Source organism: Apus apus, chromosome Z (genome assembly GCF_020740795.1).
Source record: "Apus apus isolate bApuApu2 chromosome Z, bApuApu2.pri.cur, whole genome shotgun sequence".
NCBI classification, from domain to species: Eukaryota; Metazoa; Chordata; class Aves; order Apodiformes; family Apodidae; genus Apus; species Apus apus.
Window position 1 is genome coordinate 28,179,991 of NC_067312.1, and position 23,236 is coordinate 28,203,226.

The following is a 23,236-nucleotide window of genomic DNA, read 5'->3' on the forward strand; positions in this document are numbered from 1 at the left end:
AATGAATATAGGGCAGGAATTTTATGTCTCAAAAAATGTCTAATGAGTTGCTTACACAGCATGGAAAGGATGAGCTTGCATCCTAACAACCAACTCATTTGAAACTAAATGCTTTTTTGTTTCAAAAAGGAGATGTTTTCCTCCAAAATGTCCAGTCTTCTTCCAAGTTTATGTTTTTCTTCTGGTAGAGATTTTCCATTAGCTATGTGGCCTATGACTACAACCTCTTCAAGAAGCTTTGGTTTTGATGATCTTTTACTTTTAACACTCCTAACAATTATTCTGCAGAACTCCAGCTCCTGCTCTAGTTTCCAGGACCAGAAAATCGCTGGTATGTTTGACCTCTCAGCTGAATATCGTCAGCAGCACTTTCTGACTGGCTTGCTTTTCACTGAACTGGCAGCAGCACTGGATGCGGACAGCGAGGGGTGGGTATCCCAGTTTGCAGATTCTGGAATGGGATCGAGTCTCACTGTTACTCTCAGCAAGGTCATAGGTTGCTTTCAGGGAAGTCCTGTTTCCCCCACTCTTTTCAGTGAGTCACTCTGTAACACAGCAATAACCCAGTCATTGTTTTATCTGCAGTATGTTGGTCCCAGTGAATAAAAATACACTATTTGTTGCAGTAATGTTGGCTAAATACACAAATTGAGAATACAACTTAAAATTTCAGTTACTCTTATTTCTGAACAACTCTGACTTTGTCTGAGCTTAAGAGTTTAGCTGAACTTTGGCCAGAGTCTGATGCTTTTCTCTAAGTACCTTTCTTCACCGTATTGAATTTTCATGGGAAGTTTTAAATGCTTGGATGCTCTTTGATTGTGATGAAGTGGCTAGGAGATGTAGGACAGCTATCTTTTGCAGGGAACATGATTCTTTACTTAGAGTGGAAGAGATGAATTAATGAATATCAGTGTATTAATTTATTTCACCTCCACTGTTTCTTAAATCTTTGATTTATAAATAATTTGTGCATGTCCCATTAATGGAGGTCATGGATGGTTTTTGTGTTAACAGGATTAGCAAGGTGCAAAGAAAAGCTGTTAATGCTGTCCTTAGCCTGCTGAGTTCCCATGACCTAGACCCACGTTGCTCAAAAAAAGAGATGAAGATTAAAATTGCAGCTCTCTACCTCCCTCTGGTTGGTATAATTTTGGATTCGCTGCCTCAACTCCATGATTTTACAAGTAAGACTTTTTTTACTATTTTTTTCAGCTTCTTAGAGTGACTTGTCTAAACAGTCTATCAAATATAAAAGAGACCACACTAAGTGCAGAAATTCCTCACAGTCTAGTAAGGTTGACTATTTATTTACTTACAAGTAAACTGGATTTTTAGAGACAGGATAAACTCCAGTGTCCTCACATCATGAGCAAATAATAGACCAGAGATGTACCTGTAAGTACTCTTGCCTATCTCTTAGGATAAATCTTACGATTCTGTAAATAAAGCTTGCAAGACCTGCAAGAATATTGAGATTTAGATAGGCTTAGCAAGCAGTAGGGAAGAAAGCAAGTGTAATACTGACATCATGTTACATCATATTTAAAGAAATGGGATTGTATTCCTTCTATCTTCTTGTATTACTCTTTATTACTAGTAACATGTTACCCAAAATTAATCTCAGGCAAATATAATGATCAGACAGGAGATATATTATTATCAACTGTTATAACTATAAACTTTGCTCTACACTATAAAGCCTTTTAAAATAACATTATTTAAGCTGTTTCCTTGCATTTTGCTACATGTGTGTTCTTATGATGTTGCTATTTCACATTTTTTATAAGTTAGCAGACCTGCGCTACTTGGAAAACTACATTCCACTTCCAGAAATAAAATAAAGGCTATAAAGAAAAAAAAAAAAGTATAGTATGTAAAGAATATACTCTTGTCTCTGATTTTGAAAATACTTGGCACTTAGATGTCTGGATAAAAAACCTCACTACTTTGAAAGTATCATTTAGCACTTCCAGTCTAATAGGATAAAAGCAATTATTATATGTTGGTTAATTAGATCTCAGTCCATTCTTCTAATCCAAGTGTTATCCTTATACTGCAGATGAAAATGAGACATGAGGAATCCCAGGTGTATGTGTATGACTAGTTTTTAGAGTGTCTTTCTTTCGGAGCGTCTGTCACAAGAGGCTCTTCACCTTGTTTTGAACACACTAGGGTTGGCTAGTCATTCAACTTCTCTGAAAAACTTGGAAAACACAAAATGGACACTCAGAGGAGATTTTTACAAAACTAAAGTATAAGTAACTTTATTTATTGGAAGTGATGTCAAGAACAAGCAGGGAATAGAAGCAGCTAGATGCCTGAAATCAAACTTTTTGTTTAGCCAGCAGGGAATACTGCCTTTGTCAGCAGTCTGCTGTTAGCAAATTTACATACTTTGTGGAATATCACCAAGCCCTTTTACAGCTTTTGCATTGATTCTTCTGCCTGAAATGGGCTGGAACTGGGTGGTTTCAAGTCCTGCGAAGCTCTGTCTTAGCTTAGAACTTCAGAGATAACCTCATGTTGGCTATTGCCTTTGCTTTTAATTTAGCTTTTTTAAACACCTGGAGTTTATTGGACACATCTTCTTCCCTTGTGTTTATTTAACAATTTGGCAGCCTTTGCAGATGGCTGCATTCCGTCTTGCTGTTGCTGTGCCCCTTTCACTGTTTGGTACATCAGCCAGATAAACAGCATCAAGGTTGGAGGTGCCAAATGTTTTGTTAGGTTACAACCCAATGGAAGACTGTGACATGTGACATGACAGCAGCTGGATTGCTCCTGAAGCCCCAGTGGGATATTTCAAATCTAGTTTCAGATGCTCGCAGTGGAAAGGGACGCACAGGAAACTCCGAAGAAGAACAAGAGTCTGCAGGTGCAATCAACCAAAACGTGGCCCTTGCAATTGCAGGGAATCAATTCAACCTCAGGAGCTCTGGAGTATCTCTGGTGTCCCTGGTATGTCCAGTGCTCTGCCAGTCTCCTTTCTTATATTTGTTTTCCTCTTTCTTTGTTTTTCCCTTTTTTTCCTTTCTTGTCACTAATAACTACAGTAATGAGAAACTGTATTCTTCTTTCCTCCAGCCTCAAAGAATGCCTCATATATTTCCTGTCATTTTTCCCTCTTCTGTTCTAGCCATTTAAGTACTCCTTTACCATATGTAGTTCCACTTCTTCTCTCACATGCTTCTACCCATATTCACACCCAAACTAGTCTCATTTCCAGATTAGCAAATGCCACTATGACTTCTTCTTTTTCTCTGTACCTGCATAATTTTTTTTAATCTTCTATTCATTTTGGCTGACACAACTGCATGGCAAGAGGGGACCAAACAGTTATATTTTTTTTTTCTACATTATTATAAGGAAATTAAATTACAAGCATCTAGTAAACAATACTCTTTTGCTTCTTTCTGTCTTTTGCATTCATACAACTGGTCCTGTCACTGACTACACACACATACAATCAAAAAATACAATCAGTATAACCTGGAAGAAGCTAAACTTACTGAAGGCCAGTTGTGAGCTTTGATTTCACTAAAATTTAAATCACATTACTTTACCTGAATGACCTCCCTCTTTTTCTTCTTCCTGCAACTGACATTTACTTATCTGCTTGCTCCTAGCCATACAGACAGAGTGCCACATTAGGTCCTGATACTACTCGCAACCTTTTGATCTGTTTCCTCTGGGTCATGAAAAATGCTGATCAGAATCTAATACAGAAATGGATTGCAGACCTTCCGTCCATGCAGTTAAACAGGATTTTAGACCTCCTCTTCATTTGTGTGTCATGCTTTGAGTACAAGGTAAGTGAAACATGGACTGATTTTATTGTCTTGTTTTTGTTTAATTTTTTTTCCTTACCTTCTGGCTATCCAGGGGAAATTTGTTACTGACAATTGTTAAATTAGCTCTTGTCTGATCCATGGTACAAGTGGACAAATTCATTTGGATAGAATAATGGACACTACTCTTAACACCAAATGCAACCAAAACTTTTTAAGAAGTCCTATATAGAAGTCCTGAATAAACCTATACGTTGGTTTATCATTTTCCTTTTCCTGGAGATCTGAGGGCTATTTTTGGTAGGCAATATATTGACAGCTCCTGTAAATTCTGGACAGGACACTAAGGATGACCTTTTAGTTAAGAGCTGGGACTGGACATCAGGACTCCCCTCTCTGACAGTGTCTGTCTGAAATTAATCAAATAACCTCTCTTATCTTCATTTTCTCACTCCGTGGCACTGAGCTACATACTGGTGTTTGTTAGCAGTACATATACTACCTCTTTTCTCATCTGTAACTTTTAATTATCCTTTATATGTTAGTCAATCATATTCATTCTGGCCTTCTACAAGTCTCTTCTGTTGTGTGAAGTTCTGAAGGTGCAATTTGGACTCATGTCCAAAGATGCAGACATTTATGTTGATTGTTTTGAGTTTATTTTCAGGGCAAACAAAGCTCAGATAAAGTTAGCACCCAAGCACTGCAGAAGTCACGAGATGTTAAGGCCCGACTGGAAGAGGCTTTACTGAGAGGTGAAGGAGCTAGAGGAGAAATGATGAAGCGCTGCAGAATACCGGCTGGTACTTCTAAGTTTTGTCTTTTGAGAGGATCTCAGGAGGTTGTAGATATAAATGAGTTTGTTGGGTTTTATGCATACTGCCCATTTTCATCCTTATGTTTTTCACCCATAGTCCTTTTCCTTGCAGACCTTTCTTTGTTTTCTATGGATAAAAATATCATTAGCTTTTAACTGCTCAAGGTGTAGCTAGGACTGAGCTCTTCTCAAGTGAAGAAAATGGGGCTGACTAATTTGTATTTTGGTCAAGCTAATATTCTAAAAATCCTGAATGAAGAAGATGATGGGGTTCTGTCCTTTCACTGTAAAGTTGAAAGGTTTTAGTTCTGACAGACTGCTACAGTCTCCTTCCCTCAGTGAGCTATCTGACTTCAGGTGTCCTCTTTTGCTTTCATCTCACTGATATATGTTGCACTTTCAGGGAATGACAGACCAGCAGGGCTAAATGAAAACCTGCGCTGGAGAAAGGAGCAGACTCAGTGGCGGCAGGCAAATGAGAGACAAGATAAGTAAGTAATTTAATAAATACATATTGCTTTTATTAGAACCAAGCTATTTGAGGGGGTTTATGGTTTTTGCCTTCTCCCAGGATGTTTTATTACAAAATCAGAAGTTTCAATCCTTTCCCTCTTCAGTCAAAGAGAACGAAACAGAAAATATTTATGCAGCAGAAGCATCCAACTGTTGCTATGGAACAACAAAGAGATCACAAATACTGGAATGAGAAGTTTAAATAGCATACTTTTTCCTTCTTATTAGCAGTGTGTTAAACACTGACTGTTGATACAAGTTGTATCAAATACTCCACAGAAGCTTGCTATGACATTTATTTTGGTGTTGCTATGGTTCCTCACGGTATATAGTACTGTGGTATAATTCTGCTACAGCAAATCAGTTGTGCTGGGTTTGATGTGCTACTTTAAAATTGAGAATTACTAGCAGGAGTAGGGGAAGATAATCCTGCAAATATTTTTCTGGTTTCAGGTTTAAAGTTAGGATTTCTCAGTGCATTTCACCTTATCAGTGCTGTATGGTAGTAGACAAGTCAGTGTCTAGGTTTATGGAAAACTGTATTTTCAGGAATTATTTATGTTACTAACAGCATTTTCATGTGGTATGTGCCAGCTTTTGGTAAGCCTGAAACTTGTTGCTTTTCCCTAAAGGAGGCGTGTCAGTTGGTCATAGGTACTTGTTTGAATTATTACTGTCTAAACGGTCCACTGTTTGTCACAGAGACATCACTGTGGTATGCAAGATCTTTGATCTCACCCTTTGTGGATCCCTTTAATATATATGTCCTGTAAGTAAGATGTTTGCAGGTAGTACATGGGACAGCAGGTTTGCACAGGCTACAACTCAGCCTTACTCAGCCTGCTTCTCTTTGAGTCCAGCATGCTTTTGGATTGTAGATGCAGTTATAAACTATGTGTGGTGTCAGAGTGGATTCAGTCAGCATCATTAATTTGCAAGGCTGAGTGGCTGCTAGAAATGGTTCAAACAGCTATGCTGTTTGATTAATTTGTGCAGTTCTTACTCATAATTAGTGATCTCTGCCTTGATTGTACCACCAGCCTTTGACAGGTCCTTCTATTCTTTGTTTATGTGAGTAATTTTGATTAATAACCATATGACTGCCCTACTTCCTTTCCTAGCCCTCCCCAGAATTATCTGGTTGTACCCAAAAGGATGGCTCTGTATTTCCTGTTTGTTTTGGTTTGGTTAGTTGGTTGGTTGATTGGGGTTTTTTTGGGGGGTGGCAGTAAAACTCCACTGGGCAGAAAAGTTGAGTAAATTTAGCAGAAAAGCCACAGATTTTGAAGTAACTCAGAAGTGTGATTGTAAGGGTGTTGCTCCAGCCACAGAAATAAACCACAAGAACTTTGGCCCGAGTCAGAGCAGGTCTTATTTCAAGCTCTAGACAGCTGCTTCTGGCCATGCAATAGGCCTTTTCTGAGCAGTTTAGGAAAAAGAGCAAAGCCTCTTCTTCGTGTTTCTGCCATAGAAGGGATCTCTGATAAGGCACTTTCATTAGAACTGCATCTATACTTAGAGCATTCAGCTGCAGAAGTGCTGTGTTTCAGACCTCATTCTTAAGTCTCAGCTAGGAGGGTATCATGTGTTGCCTTACCACCACCTTCTGTCTTTTCTAAATGTTTCATCTGCTCTTAAATGGCCTGGAGCACTGCTGTGTTGGCCCTGCAGCTTTTGGACCTGCTGTCTTATGTTGTCAACAGTCTCAAGAGTGTATGTGCTAAATTGCCTACATTAAACACTGGTGCTATGGCACTGAAGCTATTTCCCCTTTGCCCAAGCCTGCTATTTTTGCTTGCTTTTCTGGAAGTGCTGGATGAGTTCCCTGTTATTCCCTTTTGGGTTTTGGTGTTCTACTACAGGCAATGAATTCGGAAATTATTGCATAGCTTATTGAGCAGCTGAGTGTGATATTGAGGACAGAGTAGCCACTTCACAGATTGCTATTAAGGAAACACGAGCATCTATTTGATTTATCCAGAGGCCTAGTTTTCAGGTGTCCCCTTTGGGACTTTTATTCTACGATATCAGCTCTCCTCATTTGCCTCTGTAGTTCTTAAAGAAACACCTCTGAACACTATTTTAATTATTTGCTCTTATGGGATCATTCAGAATTTTATCATTTGTATTTTTGCTTTGTTTACACTGCAGGCCATCTAAGTCTTAGGGTACTCTCTGCATGCTTTAAATAGAACTTCCTTTTTCAGGACAAAAGCTGAGCTGGATCAAGAAGCTCTGATCAGTGGAAACCTGGCAACTGAAGCTAACCTGATCATTCTTGATATGCAAGAGAACATCATCCAGGTAAGAAACAGCAGAGCTGGCTTGGTACCAATCCCTTCTCCCTCAGAAGCCATTGAAAGCAAGATTCATTGCTTCTTTTGTTTCTTAGGCAGTGAAGAATGTTTTAATTAAATGTCTTCTGTGAAATTCTATAATCTTAGAGGTTAAAAAAAAGGAAGATTAATTAATCAAAAAATGAAATTTATGCCTGCCTTATGCTGCTGCCACAAGCCCCTTCTAATGTAGAGCATTGCACTACTGTGAATGAAAGGGAAATCCACCATGTTGTCTTCAGTAGATAGTCTTGAAAGCCATTTCCACTGGCTTACTATGATCCTGGAGTTTGGAGAGGCTGAGGGAAGAAAAACCTTCATTTATGCTAGGAATGTATCTGAACATATTAGTAATTTGGAACCGGACTGCTGGGTGGCCTTTGGTCATACTTGCATGTATTATACTGTAAGACAAAAGGGTTTTACTTTGATTCACACACAGTTCAGGAAAGTATGTTCCACCTGCATGGAAGATACTTCCACCTCTTTTCTTCTGAAAAGAGATTTTCACCCCTAGAACAGTGTAATGTGCAGAACTTTCAGGAGACAGATGTAGTAAGATTTCACAGGTATTTTAACATCAGTGAAGCTGTGTTAATTGACTCAAATATATTCTCCTGGTTTAGAAGAGACACTACAAATTCATGGGTATGGGAATACTGCTATTGGAACAACATGCATAGCCATTAATAGCAAGGAAAAAACTTTCTCTCTTGAAAACCTGTTGGTGGAAATGCATTTAGCTACTAGACTTTTGCAGTTCTGGATGTGATTTTTACATGACACCACTCATAGCACCTAGTTTCCCCACTATTTGAGTTGTGGGTTTAATCAAAGCATATCAGTATGGCTATGTAGCCTCTATGTCCAGTAAATCAGACAATAAAGAGTCAAGGGGAAGGATTGTGCTTGCCCACCACAGGATCACTTCCTTATCCGAGGAATATGGAAGATGGACAGCACTTCAAGAAACCCTGCAGAAGGTGGCTGAGCTTCAAAATGCAATGTATATTGAGAAGTGTTTGGACATGTTTCCTTCTTTCTTTCTGATCACTACAAAAATGTTTTGCAGTTCCTCTGAAGCAGATATTAACAAATGAAAAAACCTGCAATCTCTAAACTCCTGAATGTGACTCATGGGCAGGAGAACTTCCATTCCTATGTGCCAGTTCATTGCTGAATTACATCATGCAGTTATTGTTGGTTTTCTCCTCCATGTGTAGGCAAGCTTCGCAGCAGAGTGCAGAGACAATCTTTTGGGAGGAGTTCTAAAGGTCCTAGTAAATTCTCTTGGCTGTGATCAGAGCACCACTTACTTGACTCACTGCTTTGCAACACTCAGAGCACTCATTGCTAAGGTATGCTCTTGACATACTTCTGTTTTCATGCTTCCAATCAAGGTATTCCAATTTCAAGCTTCCAATCAAGAGGAGCATTTCTAGAGCAGTTGTGTCCATTCACTTACCACTGTTCCTTTGGCATTCACAAAATACGTTTTGCATATGCAAATAGAGATTACTTTCTATGGGTAGGGGTGTTAAGGGACTTCTACTTCTGTTGTAAGGCTATTTCACTGATGACACCAGATGGAATAAGTGAATTTGAATAATCTTGTGGGTTTAGCAGTCTACTCTTAAATATAGAAGATTGGCTAATAAAAGTGTAAAAAATTCCACCCATTGTATTTCAAATACATTCTGGTTTGAATTAGAAATATCAATGCCAGGAGTTGCACTGATTCCCTAAAGTCAAATTTAAATTATCATATCATCAGGACTAGTTGCCAACCAGCTGGGTAGCAGAGAAGTAAAAGCTAACTCATCAGAGATCAGAGGGATCATTCTAAGTTTCTACTTGTAAGATAGATTGTGAAATTCTAAATACAGCATCTTAGAATCAAAGCGTTGACTGATTTAGTCTTCCTTCTGCCTGAAAATTAAACCAAATCCTAATGTCTCTTTAATTTCTGTATCAACAATAATTAAAAAAAAATTCAAAATGTCTATGAAGACAGAATTTGACCCAGCATTTTTATAATGTGCATCATAAAAGATTAGGTGCTTCATGAGGAATCACTAAACCTGAATAAAATGTATCCTCCTACAAAGAAAAGCAGTTTCACAAAGGAAAAAATCCATGAAATATTTTTTCACCTGAAATATTCTAAATTGCAAATAACAAACAGGATACTCCTGTCCAATTAGTGCTTATCTGGTGTTAAATGCAGATTGGCTGACAACACCTGATTACAGGGTAGATAGCTGAGTAGTTATGAAACTCATAATTATGTTTTCAGTGTACTTTATCTTTGAAAGCTAACTTCCAATTACAATAATCAATTTTGTGAGGCAGTTATTATTCTTGTTGAAATAGATCTTCTAGTTAAGCTGACTCATTTCTGTATTTTATGAAGCAATCATTTCCGTTATTTCTATTACACTGTAGGTGTATAGTTGTTGTTTTACAAATAAAAATGATAGAACCCTGTGCCAGCAGACTTGTAATATAAATTAGACATAAAACAATGAGAAAAATGGAGTGAAGAAAGGTTGAGAAGTGGGAAATGGGCCTGCAAATGATAAATAATATCCTGTATTCTGCTCACATGCCTTTATCAGTCCTCTGTATGTCCATACATGGGTGTTGGATATGCTGTCTATACTGAGAATTTCTAAGGACAGACATCCTGCCCCGTGGGTTTATTGCTTGCTAGGTGTATTGCAGAGACACTATAAAGGAGGGCAGTGAAAATTGGGCAACAGAAGTTTTGTGGCACACTTTAGGAAGAACACACTGGAGGGCTAGGAAAGGGTAGGGCATTGATGGAAAAAGCTAGTAATTGCTCCTTATATTTAAGGAAGTTTTTGTGTGTTTCATCAACAATTAACATATTCTGAAAATAGCAACTGTCCATGCTTCTAAGAATTTTGCAATATCTGGTGTTTTCAAAAGCTCCTGGAGCCATGGGACTCTGAGAAATATTTTTAACTTCTCTCTTTCTACTGCTCTTTTTCTAAACACAAAGACTTTTCAAACCTTTCTTCTCTGTAGAAAGGCTTGAAAATTGAATCTAAAGAATCACAGGGATCAGAAGAAGTTAAAATAAAGTTTAAAATGTCATTTTTGCAAACTTAAGTCTTTGTCAGAATCCTGTGGGTTTTTGCCAGAACTAGACCAATAAATATTTTCTTCTCCATCTCCCTCAGTTTGGAGATTTCCTGTTTGAAGAGGAGGTTGAACAGTGTGCTGACCTGTGTCAAAGAGTCCTCCATCACTGCAGCAGCAGCATGGATGTTACACGAACTCAAGCCTGTGCCACTCTTTATCTCCTCATGAGATACAGCTTCAGCTCTACCAGTGTAAGAGTTTGAGAACAGCTGCGTTATTTTGTGCCACGTGTTTTGTGATGAATTGAAACTGAAACTGAACTCGTGATAGCAGGTGGAACGCACCTACAGATAAGTAGTCATAGTTAGTTGCTTTCACATGTTTGAGCCAGAATAAGTGTTAGAAGTGTAGGGGCAGAGTAGTTCTAATTATTGTTCAAGGACTATACCATGCATAAGCAATACTCTTAATTTTGTTACGTTTGGTTGGGTTTTTTTCTCTTGTGTCAGAACTACTTAAACTTAGACTATTTCTATTCTAATGCAATTATAAACTTGATAGATGTATGCTTGTGTTAATGGGAATTCTTCGCTATCCCCTTGGTCTCAGGACTAGGCTCTGATTCTTATCATACATGTGGATCAAAATATGTATGTAATGCATGTAGGTCCACAGCGTCCCAGTATGAAAGGACATGCATTAGCATTTTGTATAGCATCTAATCTTGCACAGCATTTTCTTCCCTAGTTGAGACTTTAAAAGCCTTGAATACGTAAAAAGTATTGGCTTTGCAGAAGGAAAATGTATGCCTCTGAGACACCATGATCAGCAAGGCGTACTGCATCACAACGTGAAGCCCTCAGAGGCCTTCTGCTTCCCAGACTTGTTTTCAGAATGGTTTCCCAGACCTGCTTCCTTTTCTTCTCCTCTGTGGGTGCCCTGATCTACACACCCACAGTGGCTTGTGCAGAGGTGTCTTCCCTTGTTTCAAGCAAGTATATGCATTCCAAGGTTCATTCTTGGCCCAAAGTACAGACATGTAAGAATTTGGGAACTTTGTCTTAACCAGATAAAAAAGGACTGGCTTTGGTGCACTGGAGGCCACTGGTCTAAGTGTTGGGTTTAACGCACTCAAGTGTGGGCAGGAGAAAGTGCATTTGGACTATAGAGCAGGCAGAGAGATGGGAACTGATATACAAGATACAGTGCAGCCATCATTATCGCATGTTTTTGGTTTTTCTTCTGAAAGAATTTTGCAAGAGTGAAGATGCAAGTGACCATGTCACTAGCCTCTCTGGTTGGCAAATCACCTGAGTTTAATGAGGAATTCCTTCGACGATCCTTACGAACCATCCTAGCCTATGCAGAGGAAGATGTGGTTATGCAGGCAACTCCATTTCCCGTTCAGGTAAAATCTTTTATGACAGCTGTGGCTTTTATCAGGAGCTTTCACATCCAAATGCACTTGGAGCAAGTCCTAAATCCTGGTCTTCCAAAGCAATGAAAATAAGGATGCAAAGGTTATTGCATGAGTTTATTTCTAACACAACTGTAAGTGGGGAACATAAGTTGAGGACATAATTCCATAGAACAAACTCAAGAAGTTCCATTGAAATCACATTACATGAGTAGTATCTTTGTGTATAACTTTCTTCTAGACCCCAGCAGGAACTATACCCTGTAAGTTTTCAGAGAAGGAATTTGACTTATTAGGTTTTCAGACAAGTAGCATCATGGAAACTTCTCTCCCTTTTTCAATTCATAAGGCAGCAGCAGCAATAATGAAATACATTTCAGAAAACTGTCAGAGACTTTGCTAAAATTCTTACACTAACTCAGCTTCTGCTGAAGTCTTGCAAAAACACTGTTTCCTTGTCAGATCACATCAACAGTAGCACATAGGTTTGATTATTTTTCTTCTGTCAGGAATAAACAGATCAAAGAATTCCAGCTCATTTTCATTCATTAAAATGAATAGAGTTGGAAAAAACATATCTTGTAGCAAGCAATTCAGCATTCTGATTTTTCTGTGGGTGAGAGGGACTAAAACAGAGTAACATCATCTGGTGCAGATGCTGTTCTTTTTCTAGGGGGGGGGGGGGGGGCAAAAAATGCATGTCAATCTTTGTGTTACTGCAGGTGGAGGAGCTGCTGTGTAATCTGAACAGCATTCTGTCAGATACAGTGAAAATGAGGGAATTTCAGGAAGATCCGGAGATGCTAATGGATCTTATGTACAGGTGAATCTATTTAGAATTACTACTGAAGAAATTCTGCAGTGAGATGAGAACAAGAACTGTGTATTTTAGGGACAAGCTGAGGACAAGCTGTCTAGCTGTTATGTTTGCATACATTGCCGTTTTAGCACAGCAGATTTGTCACAGGAGGCCCAGGCTGCCAGGCTGAGCATGTTGCACCGGAGCCACAGAAAGCTGGGCATAGGCTTGGGCAATCATGGGAGTCAGGAACTGATGAACACTAAAGAGTGTTGGGTTCTGCAGTTTTACTCTCCTCATAATCCCTGTGTATCCTACTTACCCCCACCTAATGTTTTATTTTGCCCCATGCTTAGTGAATTACACAGAATAAAGACAGAGATGTCTCCTTCCATCCAGCCCAGTGGAGAATTACAAAGGTTTTCTTAGTTATTTGAGAAGTGATTGTTTACACCTCCTTTCTGCCTGGTGTTTTTAGAATTGCCAAAGGATACCAGACATCTCCTGACTTGAGGCTGACTTGGCTGCAGAACATGGCAGAGAAGCACACCAAGAGGAAGTGCTACACAGAAGCAGCCATGTGCCTGGTCCATGCTGCAGCACTGGTGGCCGAGTATCTCAGCATGCTTGAAGATCGAAACTATCTCCCAGTGGGCAGTGTCACCTTCCAGGTAAGAAACAGCTCCCAAGTTTTGACAGCCTGAGGCTGGAGTGGCCTGTGCTGGTGTGTCTATTCCTTCTTATGTGAAGTAGGGTAGAAGTGCATGTATAGGAAGAGTTACAGTGGCAGAGTATCTGTCACCACTTACGTTGCTTTCTCATGAAAACTGGTACTTAAGTGTCTGGCTGTCACTAGCTTCTATTTTCAGCAGTTGGATATTGTAATCTCTTGTTTGCTAAGCAGAATCCCTCCATTATCATATGCCTTTTTATAGGACTGATACTTATCAATTGTGACAGATGGATCTTTCAATTTTTTTCCTTATAATCTAGGTAACTGTAGCTACTGAGTTCTTCTAGGCATGTTCTGCCTGATAAACTTTCACTGTCCTCCATTTACTAACCAACACCCTTTTGATTGATGAAACACACAATCACCATAATCTATATGTAGTCACATCAAAGTCAAGTAAAATGTCCTTCAGAAAGAAAAATTTCTTTAAGCCTGGAAGGTGTCTCTCAGTTTATTTCTCCAAAGCCTCCACTGGTTCTTTTGGTGTTGTTGGGCTCTTGACTCAGTAATACATTTATCTTTTCCAGAGAGTTTTCTTGGGTTTTGTTTTTCTCTCTTTTCTACATCATGTAGATGAAGTCATAACAACATAATGTTGTTAAGACATTTTGAAATGCAGATATTTATATATTGTTTATCAGATTATGCAGTTTGGTTACCCTTACCTGAACTGACTTCTTGTGCAAATTCAGAAATTTTATTGCTTTTTTTCACACATTATTAAAAATAGATACAGCTTAACCCTTCAGTATTCCCATGTGTTCATGATTACTTTTCTCATTATTCTCTAAGACCAGTGAGGACAGTTATTAATTTACAGAATGTTTAATGGAATTATTATGAATCATTCCAACTAATTAGAGGAAATATTTTGCAGAATCAACTCAGATGTTATATAGATATCTCCTGTTTTATCATTATTGCCTTTATGAGATTGTAATATCTTTTGAAGTATTGGGTTTCTATTGTCTGGTGTTGATTAATATTAATTACAATACCTTTAATTTTTCTTTGGTAAAATTTTGTATCAGTACTTTCACCACTTTGTCCTGGATGCAGGCTGATAAACCTACCACTATCTGCTCATTTCGTTTACTTTTTAAAAAATGTGGGCCACAAAGGTTATTTCCTCCTCTGGAACACTGCTACCTGAATACCCTTCTGCTTTGCTCTTCTGCACTCCTGAGGAGCACATCTTATGGTCCAAGGTGATTTTGAAATAGCTAACACTAGTTGGTGGTACATTCATCATCCCTTGATATAACCATACCACCTGGGTTTTCTTCCCCTTCAGAACAGTAAATAACCATGCCATCTTGGATTGTTTTTCACTTTAGAGTAGTAAATATGAAAATGATTGGCATTTTGCATTTAGTATTGCAAATATTACTATTTTCAATTCCACCTTAGCAATCAGGTGATGGACTAGGGTTACTCTTTAATTCCTTTACACTTAAGATAGCTGTATATATACTCTTTTTACTGGCTAAACATCTGGCTATAGATTTATACTTCTGCCATTTTGCATCTTCTGACTTCCATTCATTACTTCTATTTAGTTGTTTACTCCCTACTTGTGATATATTATCATCACATAGATACAGGAGAAATATGCATTCCCTTCTGAATGTCATCCTGTTCCCAGGCTGCCTTGAATGCTTGTAATAGTGCACACTTGACTCTAATGCAATTCCTCCTTCCATTGGTCCCAGAATATGCAGGTTGCCATTAATGGGTTTGTTTCCAGTAATTTTTTGGAAAAGTGAAGTCTTTTCTACACGGCACTATGCAAGCAAAAATGTAGAAGTTTAAAAAGAACAAATCAATCTCTCTCATAAAATGCTTATGTAAATACATGTTTGCCACAGGAACAGTTGCTCCATAGGAGAGAGGTAATGAAATGCCTTAATGACCAGAAACCCAATTGCACAACTCATTATCTGACAGCATAATTTTGAATTTCAGTTTGCTCAATAACAATAATTAACTATAATAATAACACTTCACATTTTTCCAAAGTCTTCCAAGAGAAGACCTCCCATTCTTAAGAAACAGCTTTGTGTTTTGTAGTATCTGTGAAGATCTTGTTCAGAGGAGCTTGTTAAAAGAGGAAAACACAACTCAGACTGAGTCAGCTTTACCTGGAGTTGCAGATCTCACTCACTGACTCTTTCTGTGTCCATTTCTTCATTTAGCACAGATACGAAATTTAGTCATACTGATGATATACATTTAGTTGTGGAATTGAAGGTGGTAATAATGTATATTAAAATTATTATTCTGGATAAGCAGAAGTGTTGTCTACTTTTTACAGATGAGTAAAATAAGACAGCAAAGGATTAAATCAGTTGCTGTAGGTCTTCTGCAGTGACTCTGTTAGTGTCCAGAAAACTGATTGTCAGTAGAGTAACACTTTTCCTTACACTGACAGATAGACCTGTATATGCTTCCCTCCATGCAATCAAAACTATCCCCCAAAATTGGAATGGGATCATTTTCAGTGAAATTCCCTTTCAGCTTAATTTGTGTTTACACTAAATCCCCTTTCCAAGTGATAAGCTGGACTTAGAGCATGAGTTGCATATGGACTAACTTTAAAGCCACTTTGTATTACCACAGACAAGGACTTGGTGTGTATATCTACCTGCTGAGGCACAGGGCTAATTAGCAGTAACCTAATTTGACTGCTCTTTTGGGGATCTAGGTTGCAGGCCACCGTAGCCATACATACTTGGCCTGGTGATAATGGCTGGGGATCACAGTAAAGCCCTTGGAGTTTACAAAGGTATTTATTTTTGTTAAAGGAAACTTGGCTTGTGTGGTCCACAATAATACCCAACAATATACATGGTAAGTTCTGTATTGCTTTTTTAATAAAAGGGACTGTCGTGGTTTGGGACTAACAACAGCAAAGAACCAGCCCTGTGGCCACTCACTCAACTCCCCCCCCCCACACACGCTGGGATGGGGAGGACAAAGGCCAACTAGAAGCTCCTGGGCCAAGACAAAGGACAAGGATTCAGTGATTATGGTCCTGCACAAAACAGACTGAACTTAGAGAAAAAATAATGATTTAATTTCACACTAATCAGATGCACACAGGACACAGACAACACAGAGGGCAGGGCTTAAATGCGTAACACCCACCCCTACCTTCTTCGCAGGCCCGAATTACTTTGTTCTACATTTCTCTCCCTCCTTCCCCCTTCTTCGTAACCAACCTTGCGATCTCCACTCCAGCACTGCTCTCACCTCTCCAGCTCAGCCCTTCTACTTTGCTCTCTCTGCTCTCAGGTCTTCTATCAGTTCTTCCCTATGTTAATCGCAGAAGTGTATCTGTTGTCTCTCCCTAATGGCTCAGCCTTGCCTGGTGGAGCTTTTAGTAGCTTCTTACAGCAGCCATGCCTGGAGCCCCTCCCCGGCTACCAAAACCATGCCGGAACCAAACCAGCACAGGGACATCAGGAAGTGTTCATTATGAAAGGCAGATCAAGGCAAAATCTGGGTGAGGCATGTCCACTTTGCAAAAGCTCATTCAAGAACAAGAATGCATCATGAAGGCTGGAGTGTGTGAGCTCTAAAACAGGGAAATACGTGCCGGACATTAGGTTTAAACGCAAAGAAGATATAATCAGTATCTGAGACTTTCTAGATTACTTTCATAAATAAATCACTCCTCTGGACTCCTTCCCTTTTGCTAAAAATAAAAAGCTACCAAAGGCCATGTGCTATTCTGTGAAAACAGTCCTTAATGGCCACTACTACAGAAAGAGAAAGCCAGCAATGGAGCTGCAGCATGGGTTGTACACGTTGCCCTAGGTGTGTGTCAGATAGGCTATCTCTGGTTGAAGTAACTGTCTTTAATGGGACTGGCAGGTAAAAGGTGGCATGGGTGTGCTAAAAACAGGATGCAGTTTTCCCTCTGGCTGAAATTCTGACATGTTCTTTACTCCTGTGAATGCTGCCCTGAGCTTTGTGCTTGGAGCTGACATGATGTGCAGACAAGGCATTGTGATGGCAGCATGGTTGGAGTAAATTTCACCCATGGAGAAATAAATCATCCACAAAACCCAAGGGGGAAAGTCCCATGTTTCTAGTGATATGTGGTGCCAATTCTTTATCTGAAATCTGATCAATAGTAACAGCCTTCAGTGTGTCCACAGTTTTATAAAGATGTCTTTAAGGACTCAGCCAGCTAGCCAATTGGCATCTATTCTGCACTCAGACAGGCTGTCTGCCGGTGTCTGCTGAAGAGACACATTATGACACTAATTTAACTCCTTTTAATTACTAGCAAATCGAAGCTTAGCATTCCTCCTGCTGTTGAAAGTTACATATGCTAGCTCCATACTGTATGTACACATATTTTTATGCTAATTTACATGTATTGATATATATTCTCAATTTTTTAATGTTGACTCTAACCAGTGTCATTTATTCAAAGGGATCCTGAAGAACTGTAGCAATCTTATTTCATGGTCCAGAATCTCAAAGAGTGACTGACACTGTGTACTTTATCTAGTTTTATTTAAGATCAATAAGACAAATAATGTTAACAAGAAACCAAGTAAATTCTGCAGGATCAAGAGGTAATATGGTGGAGGCTGAAATGAGAAGCAGCATTCAATTATTGCAGTTTTTGGAACAATATTGTCTGTGTCAGATTTTTCTCCTTGCAAAAGAATAATCAGCAACTTAAAAGCTCACCTCCTTCAGCAGGTAGCAGGAGTTCTGGGGTGCACCTTGGAATTTCCCACCCTTACGCACCGGCAGCAAGAAGGGAATATTGGTTGTGACTCCTGCTGTCTGGGAGGTTGAGCTCATTGCAGGTCCATGGAAATCCGGGCACCAGAGGGGGCCCAGTTTGTGACTCATTGCCTTTTAAACCCGAGGCAATAAAGAAAATTTAGGATTCTTGTAGCAAAACTCCTGATCTGCCATCTGCAGAGGTTCATGTCTAAGTGGAATTTAATTGTGTATCTCCTGGCTACACTTGCATGTACTTACTTCCATTGTAGAAGTATGTTGAAACTGTTTCTGCCTTGGTCTTTATGATAGACTATTGATTAGATTTCTGATTTCTCTGTTCTGTTTTATTTTAGAATATTTCATCCAATGTGCTGGAAGAATCTGCTGTTTCGGATGATGTTTTGTCTCCAGATGAAGATGGTATATGTTCTGGGAGGTATTTCTCTGAAAGTGGCCTGGTAGGGCTGCTGGAACAAGCAGCAGAGCTGTTCAGCACGGTGAGTGAGGGACAAAATCACTGAGAAATGGAATGGAACTATCTGGGCCAGATCCATAGCTTATTTTCCCAGCACATAAAGAAACAAAATCTTACTGCTCAAACATACTCCACAGATCTGCTGCACTGCAAACCACAAGTGACAGAGACACATCTGATGGCTGACCCAGCCCTGCCTCAGCCAAGTTGGCTAATCTAGGCTTTTCTGGTAGCCTAGTTCAGCCCATATGTCCACCTCTACCTGTGCAGGCTACAGGCTGCATCAGCAGAAAACCATTATCCCAGGCCTTAACTAAGCTATTTTTGTTGATATTTTCATGAGATGCTACATTTAAGAAAAAGATCTTGCTTAAACTATAGAATTTAGAAAGCATATGGGAATAATTCCTGTGCTTTTACACAGCATACATCAAACACTAGCCTCACAATCTACACTTTCTATATGAAGAGTCATAATGTTAATACTCAAGTAGCTCATCATATAGTTGTAGTGTTAAGGAGGATATACGAGTTAGCATCACTCAAAGTATCATCTTGTTTCCTTTTGTCCAGCTCTGGTTGCCCTGAACCATACATGCTAAACAAATCTATTTCCTTCTGCTCACCTGCATTTTTAAGTCTTCTAGCCCCTACGTAGAAACCACGAGCTTTACACAGGAAAGCTGTCTCTCAGCTGATCTGCTGAGAGTCCAGCAGATCAGAGATCCAAACTAGATTGATCCGGTTGGTTGTCTGCGGCTCGGAACTACCCATTTACTAGTACCTGTTTTTAGAAAGCTAAACCAAGCAACATAGCAGATTAAAAGATGAATCCTACAAATCCCCTTTTCACCCAGATTGTTAATGCAGATCTAGTTTCTTTTCAGAGGGCATGAGGACTCATTCCTTTTTTTCTAACTTTTTACTTCCTTTTTTTTGTTTTCTCCCAAGGCGGGATTGTATGAAACTGTGAATGAGGTCTACAAAATTGTTATCCCCGTATTGGAAGCACATCGAGACTTCAGGAAGCTTACCTTGACACACAGCAAGTTGCAGAAGGCCTTTGACAGCATTATTAATAAGGTACTCATGTGGCAAGGCACTGCTGGAAAGACACATTTCTGGGTTGAACTGTATATAAGACTGGTGATAGTAAAGCTCTTCATGTGAAGTAGATCTATTTTCTAACAAAAGCTTCCAACTGGTTTGGCCTACCTACAAAGGGTACTCTATAGTAAAAAAAAAAAGACCCTATCCTCTCTCTAGCAAAAAGCTGAGATTAATACAAAACTAGTTTAGTTACAGAAAAACAACTGAACAAGTAAAACTTACAACATGTGCAATTCCACCTGGCCACATTGATTGAAGAAAAATAGTTTTCCTGTCAATGAGCTAGTGTTTACAGTTATAAAACAAAAAAATAGAAAAGCTTAGCTAAATTCTTGGCACTGATACTACCCCTTTCCTTCTTTTCTTCCAGAGGAATCTTGTCAGTTTCAAGTTCTTAACTATTTTCATTGCAAAATGTTAATTTTGTTAACGTATTCAGTGGAATTAAAAAATAAGTTACTTTGTTTTGCAAAGGTCACTTCATGATTAGCCTAAATTTTAAGTTTTATTTCAGTCATATGTCCCCTTAGCTTGTATGCTTTCCTTCATAAACACCTGCTGGTGGATTCATCATCACCAATGATACATAGTTCACACATGGCTGAGAAGTAGGAAAAATATTGGATTAGTGTGTTTTCTTACACATCAATAGGGGCGAAAAAGGCATCCAAGTACTACAACATTGACATAAAAAATAAGTAATTGTAAATTTTCCGTCTTTGTATCAATTAGGGTCAAAAGCGAATATTTGGAACTTACTTCCGTGTTGGTTTCTATGGATCCAAATTTGGGGACTTGGATGAACAGGAATTTGTTTATAAGGAGCCTGCAATTACCAAACTTCCTGAGATTTCTCACAGACTAGAGGTAAAGAAAAAACACATTGTGTTAATATAATCTCCAATGTTATGTTGTACTTCCTAATGAACTCACACAGTTCTAATAGTCTCATTGCTATATAAAAGTCAGTAACAAGCTGATTTGTACAATAGATCACTTCCTTTGTGTATATCCTTTCCATTGTACACCTTTGTACATCATCGTGATGAAAGTGATCCATTCTTTTGAGGCCATGTCTCTTATGGGCAGGGCTGTAATTTATTGAATTATTTTATTTGAGCATGCCAGATAATTGCTTTGGTATCTTTTCAGCTTGTTCATGGAACTGCAGTGTTCCCTTCTGATCTGATTTACCTTGAATTCTGCATTTTTCTGTGCAATTCAAACTGACCTCTGCTGGAAAATGCCTTACCTTGGCCAGCTTTGATTCATGAAACAGTGTACTGACTGTACAGAGCCCAGAAACTGTCATGGTTACTCCTTTCTTCTAGAGCCATATAGACCATTAGCATTGTATTAAGAACAAAAAACACTCTGGGATAATCCTATTTCTTTTCCAGGGATTTTATGGCCAGTGTTTTGGCGAGGATGCTGTGGAAGTGATTAAGGACTCTGCTCCTGTAGACAAAAGAAAGCTGGATCCCAGTAAGGTATGAAAGTACTACTAAGATTTTTGAGAGCTTTGTCACAGGAGACAAAGGAAGAGAGGGGGATCCTCCTGAATTTCTTATGCTCAAACATGAAAGCACCTGAAAAAGTAAACCAACTTGGCTGTATCTTTCTGCTTAGGAGTGTCCTTGAAGTCTCTGTGAAAGGCTTAGTTGGTAGCTTGTCACAGAGTGTGGAAATTGTAAGTTCTAATCTCTGGTCCCTTTTCTGGCTCTGATTCCCAAGGTTAAGCTGTGTCCTCCCCAGGGGCAAGTTTTGTCAGCTCTGAAGAAGGAGTCCTGAAGGATTTGCAGCTCTGTGCTCTTCAAGACTGTGCTTATACAAAGCATACTATGGGATATTTCACATATGCCATTCCTTTTATGCTTCTTGGGTTATAAAATGCTGTAATGGTTCTTCCCTCTTTTTCAGGCATACATACAAATAACTTTTGTGGAGCCATATTTTGATGAGTATGAGATGAAAGACAGGGTAACGTATTATGAGAAGAACTTCAACCTCTGTCGGTTCATGTACACTACGCCTTTCACCATGGATGGGCGCCCCAGAGGAGAGCTGAGCGAGCAGTACAAGCGGAACACCATCCTAACCACAATGCATGCTTTCCCCTACATAAAAACTAGAATAAATGTCATCCAAAAAGAAGAGGTAATTGGGTTTTGAGGACAGATCTAATTTCTCAGGGGCTGAAGGAGTCTCTGGGTGGAGGGATTTTCAAATTCTACGCTTGGCAGAAAATAAAGGAAGATTAAATTCTCAGACACATTACTCTTATAAATAGGAATTGCATAGAATGGGTAAACAAATTCAAGATGGGTATTTACTGTGGACAAGAGAGGATAGCAAGTGTGTATTCTTCCTTTGACCTCCTGGTTGTAGTGCTGCCTAGGAGGATGTGTGGAACTCTACAGCTGTACTTCTAGTTGATAAAGTACAATCAAAGAATTAAATTGGGTTTGGAGCTGGTTTAGAGGCAGGGAAGTTTTATGAAGGTAGAAAGTGCAAAATCATTTAAGACATTAAGTCAGTAACTTAGAATAATAGTGAATTTATGCAAACAGGGAGTTAGTTCCACATCCTATTCTTCTTAGAATCATTGGCTCATAGAATGGTTAAGGTTGGAAGGTACCTTAAAGAAGATTCTTGCAAATGGTTAAGATGTCAAAAAAATTTGGATCAGATACAGCATCTACCAAGATGACATTTAGGTTGAATGACTTCCTGAGTTTCACAGGTACTGCTTTTGGCATAGTAGAATGATAGTGGTATTGCCAGATTTAGAACAGGTCAGCTGCACACATGATTCAGGTAATGAAGCATCTTTCTTCTGTTTCCATTAGTTTATTTTAACCCCAATTGAAGTTGCTATTGAAGATATGCGGAAAAAAACACAAGAACTAACAGCAGCCACCAACCAAGAGCCACCAGATGCCAAAATGCTCCAGATGGTTTTGCAGGGCTCAGTTGGAGCCACTGTAAATCAGGTAAAGGATTCAAATATGTCAGGGATTCAAGTTAAGAGTTTCTACACACTTTTACCACTGTGTTTTTCTTTTTAATTCTCACCTCTTGCACTGAAAGAAGTGTATCTAGTCAGACACATTTAGTCACAATGTGCATTTAAACTCCATCCCTTGGTGTTTGGTCATTGTATATTGTTCACTGGGTATGTTTTTGATGAAAGTTTTTGTGGAAATGCTGTCTTGATTGTAGGTATAGAAACTGACAGAAGCCTTATGAATGCATCCAAGGATTTTCTGTTTCTAGCACACTAGCCATCTCAGCCATTTTCTTCATTCCAGGTGTATCCTTTAGAAATGGGAATTATAAAAATTTTGCTGTGGGACAACCACAAAGTACCAGTATCACAGAAAATAAA

General features: G+C 39.0%; 1 protein-coding gene across 1 annotated transcript in view; it reads left to right on the top strand.

The window, feature by feature from the left end:
• Nucleotides 1-23,236, top strand: part of DOCK8 (dedicator of cytokinesis 8) — a 69,017-nt gene that overhangs the window by 41,051 nt on the left and 4,730 nt on the right. The window contains exons 27-44 of the mRNA XM_051642074.1: nucleotides 289-428; nucleotides 1,018-1,187; nucleotides 2,816-2,961; nucleotides 3,630-3,812; nucleotides 4,459-4,594; nucleotides 5,012-5,099; nucleotides 7,329-7,425; nucleotides 8,681-8,815; nucleotides 10,664-10,816; nucleotides 11,815-11,973; nucleotides 12,705-12,805; nucleotides 13,260-13,452; nucleotides 18,617-18,760; nucleotides 19,690-19,821; nucleotides 20,581-20,715; nucleotides 21,249-21,338; nucleotides 21,769-22,005; nucleotides 22,698-22,841. Coding sequence (XP_051498034.1) covers nucleotides 289-428; nucleotides 1,018-1,187; nucleotides 2,816-2,961; nucleotides 3,630-3,812; nucleotides 4,459-4,594; nucleotides 5,012-5,099; nucleotides 7,329-7,425; nucleotides 8,681-8,815; nucleotides 10,664-10,816; nucleotides 11,815-11,973; nucleotides 12,705-12,805; nucleotides 13,260-13,452; nucleotides 18,617-18,760; nucleotides 19,690-19,821; nucleotides 20,581-20,715; nucleotides 21,249-21,338; nucleotides 21,769-22,005; nucleotides 22,698-22,841 — 2,583 coding nt within the window. The remainder of the gene's footprint in view (nucleotides 1-288; nucleotides 429-1,017; nucleotides 1,188-2,815; nucleotides 2,962-3,629; nucleotides 3,813-4,458; nucleotides 4,595-5,011; nucleotides 5,100-7,328; nucleotides 7,426-8,680; nucleotides 8,816-10,663; nucleotides 10,817-11,814; nucleotides 11,974-12,704; nucleotides 12,806-13,259; nucleotides 13,453-18,616; nucleotides 18,761-19,689; nucleotides 19,822-20,580; nucleotides 20,716-21,248; nucleotides 21,339-21,768; nucleotides 22,006-22,697; nucleotides 22,842-23,236) is intronic.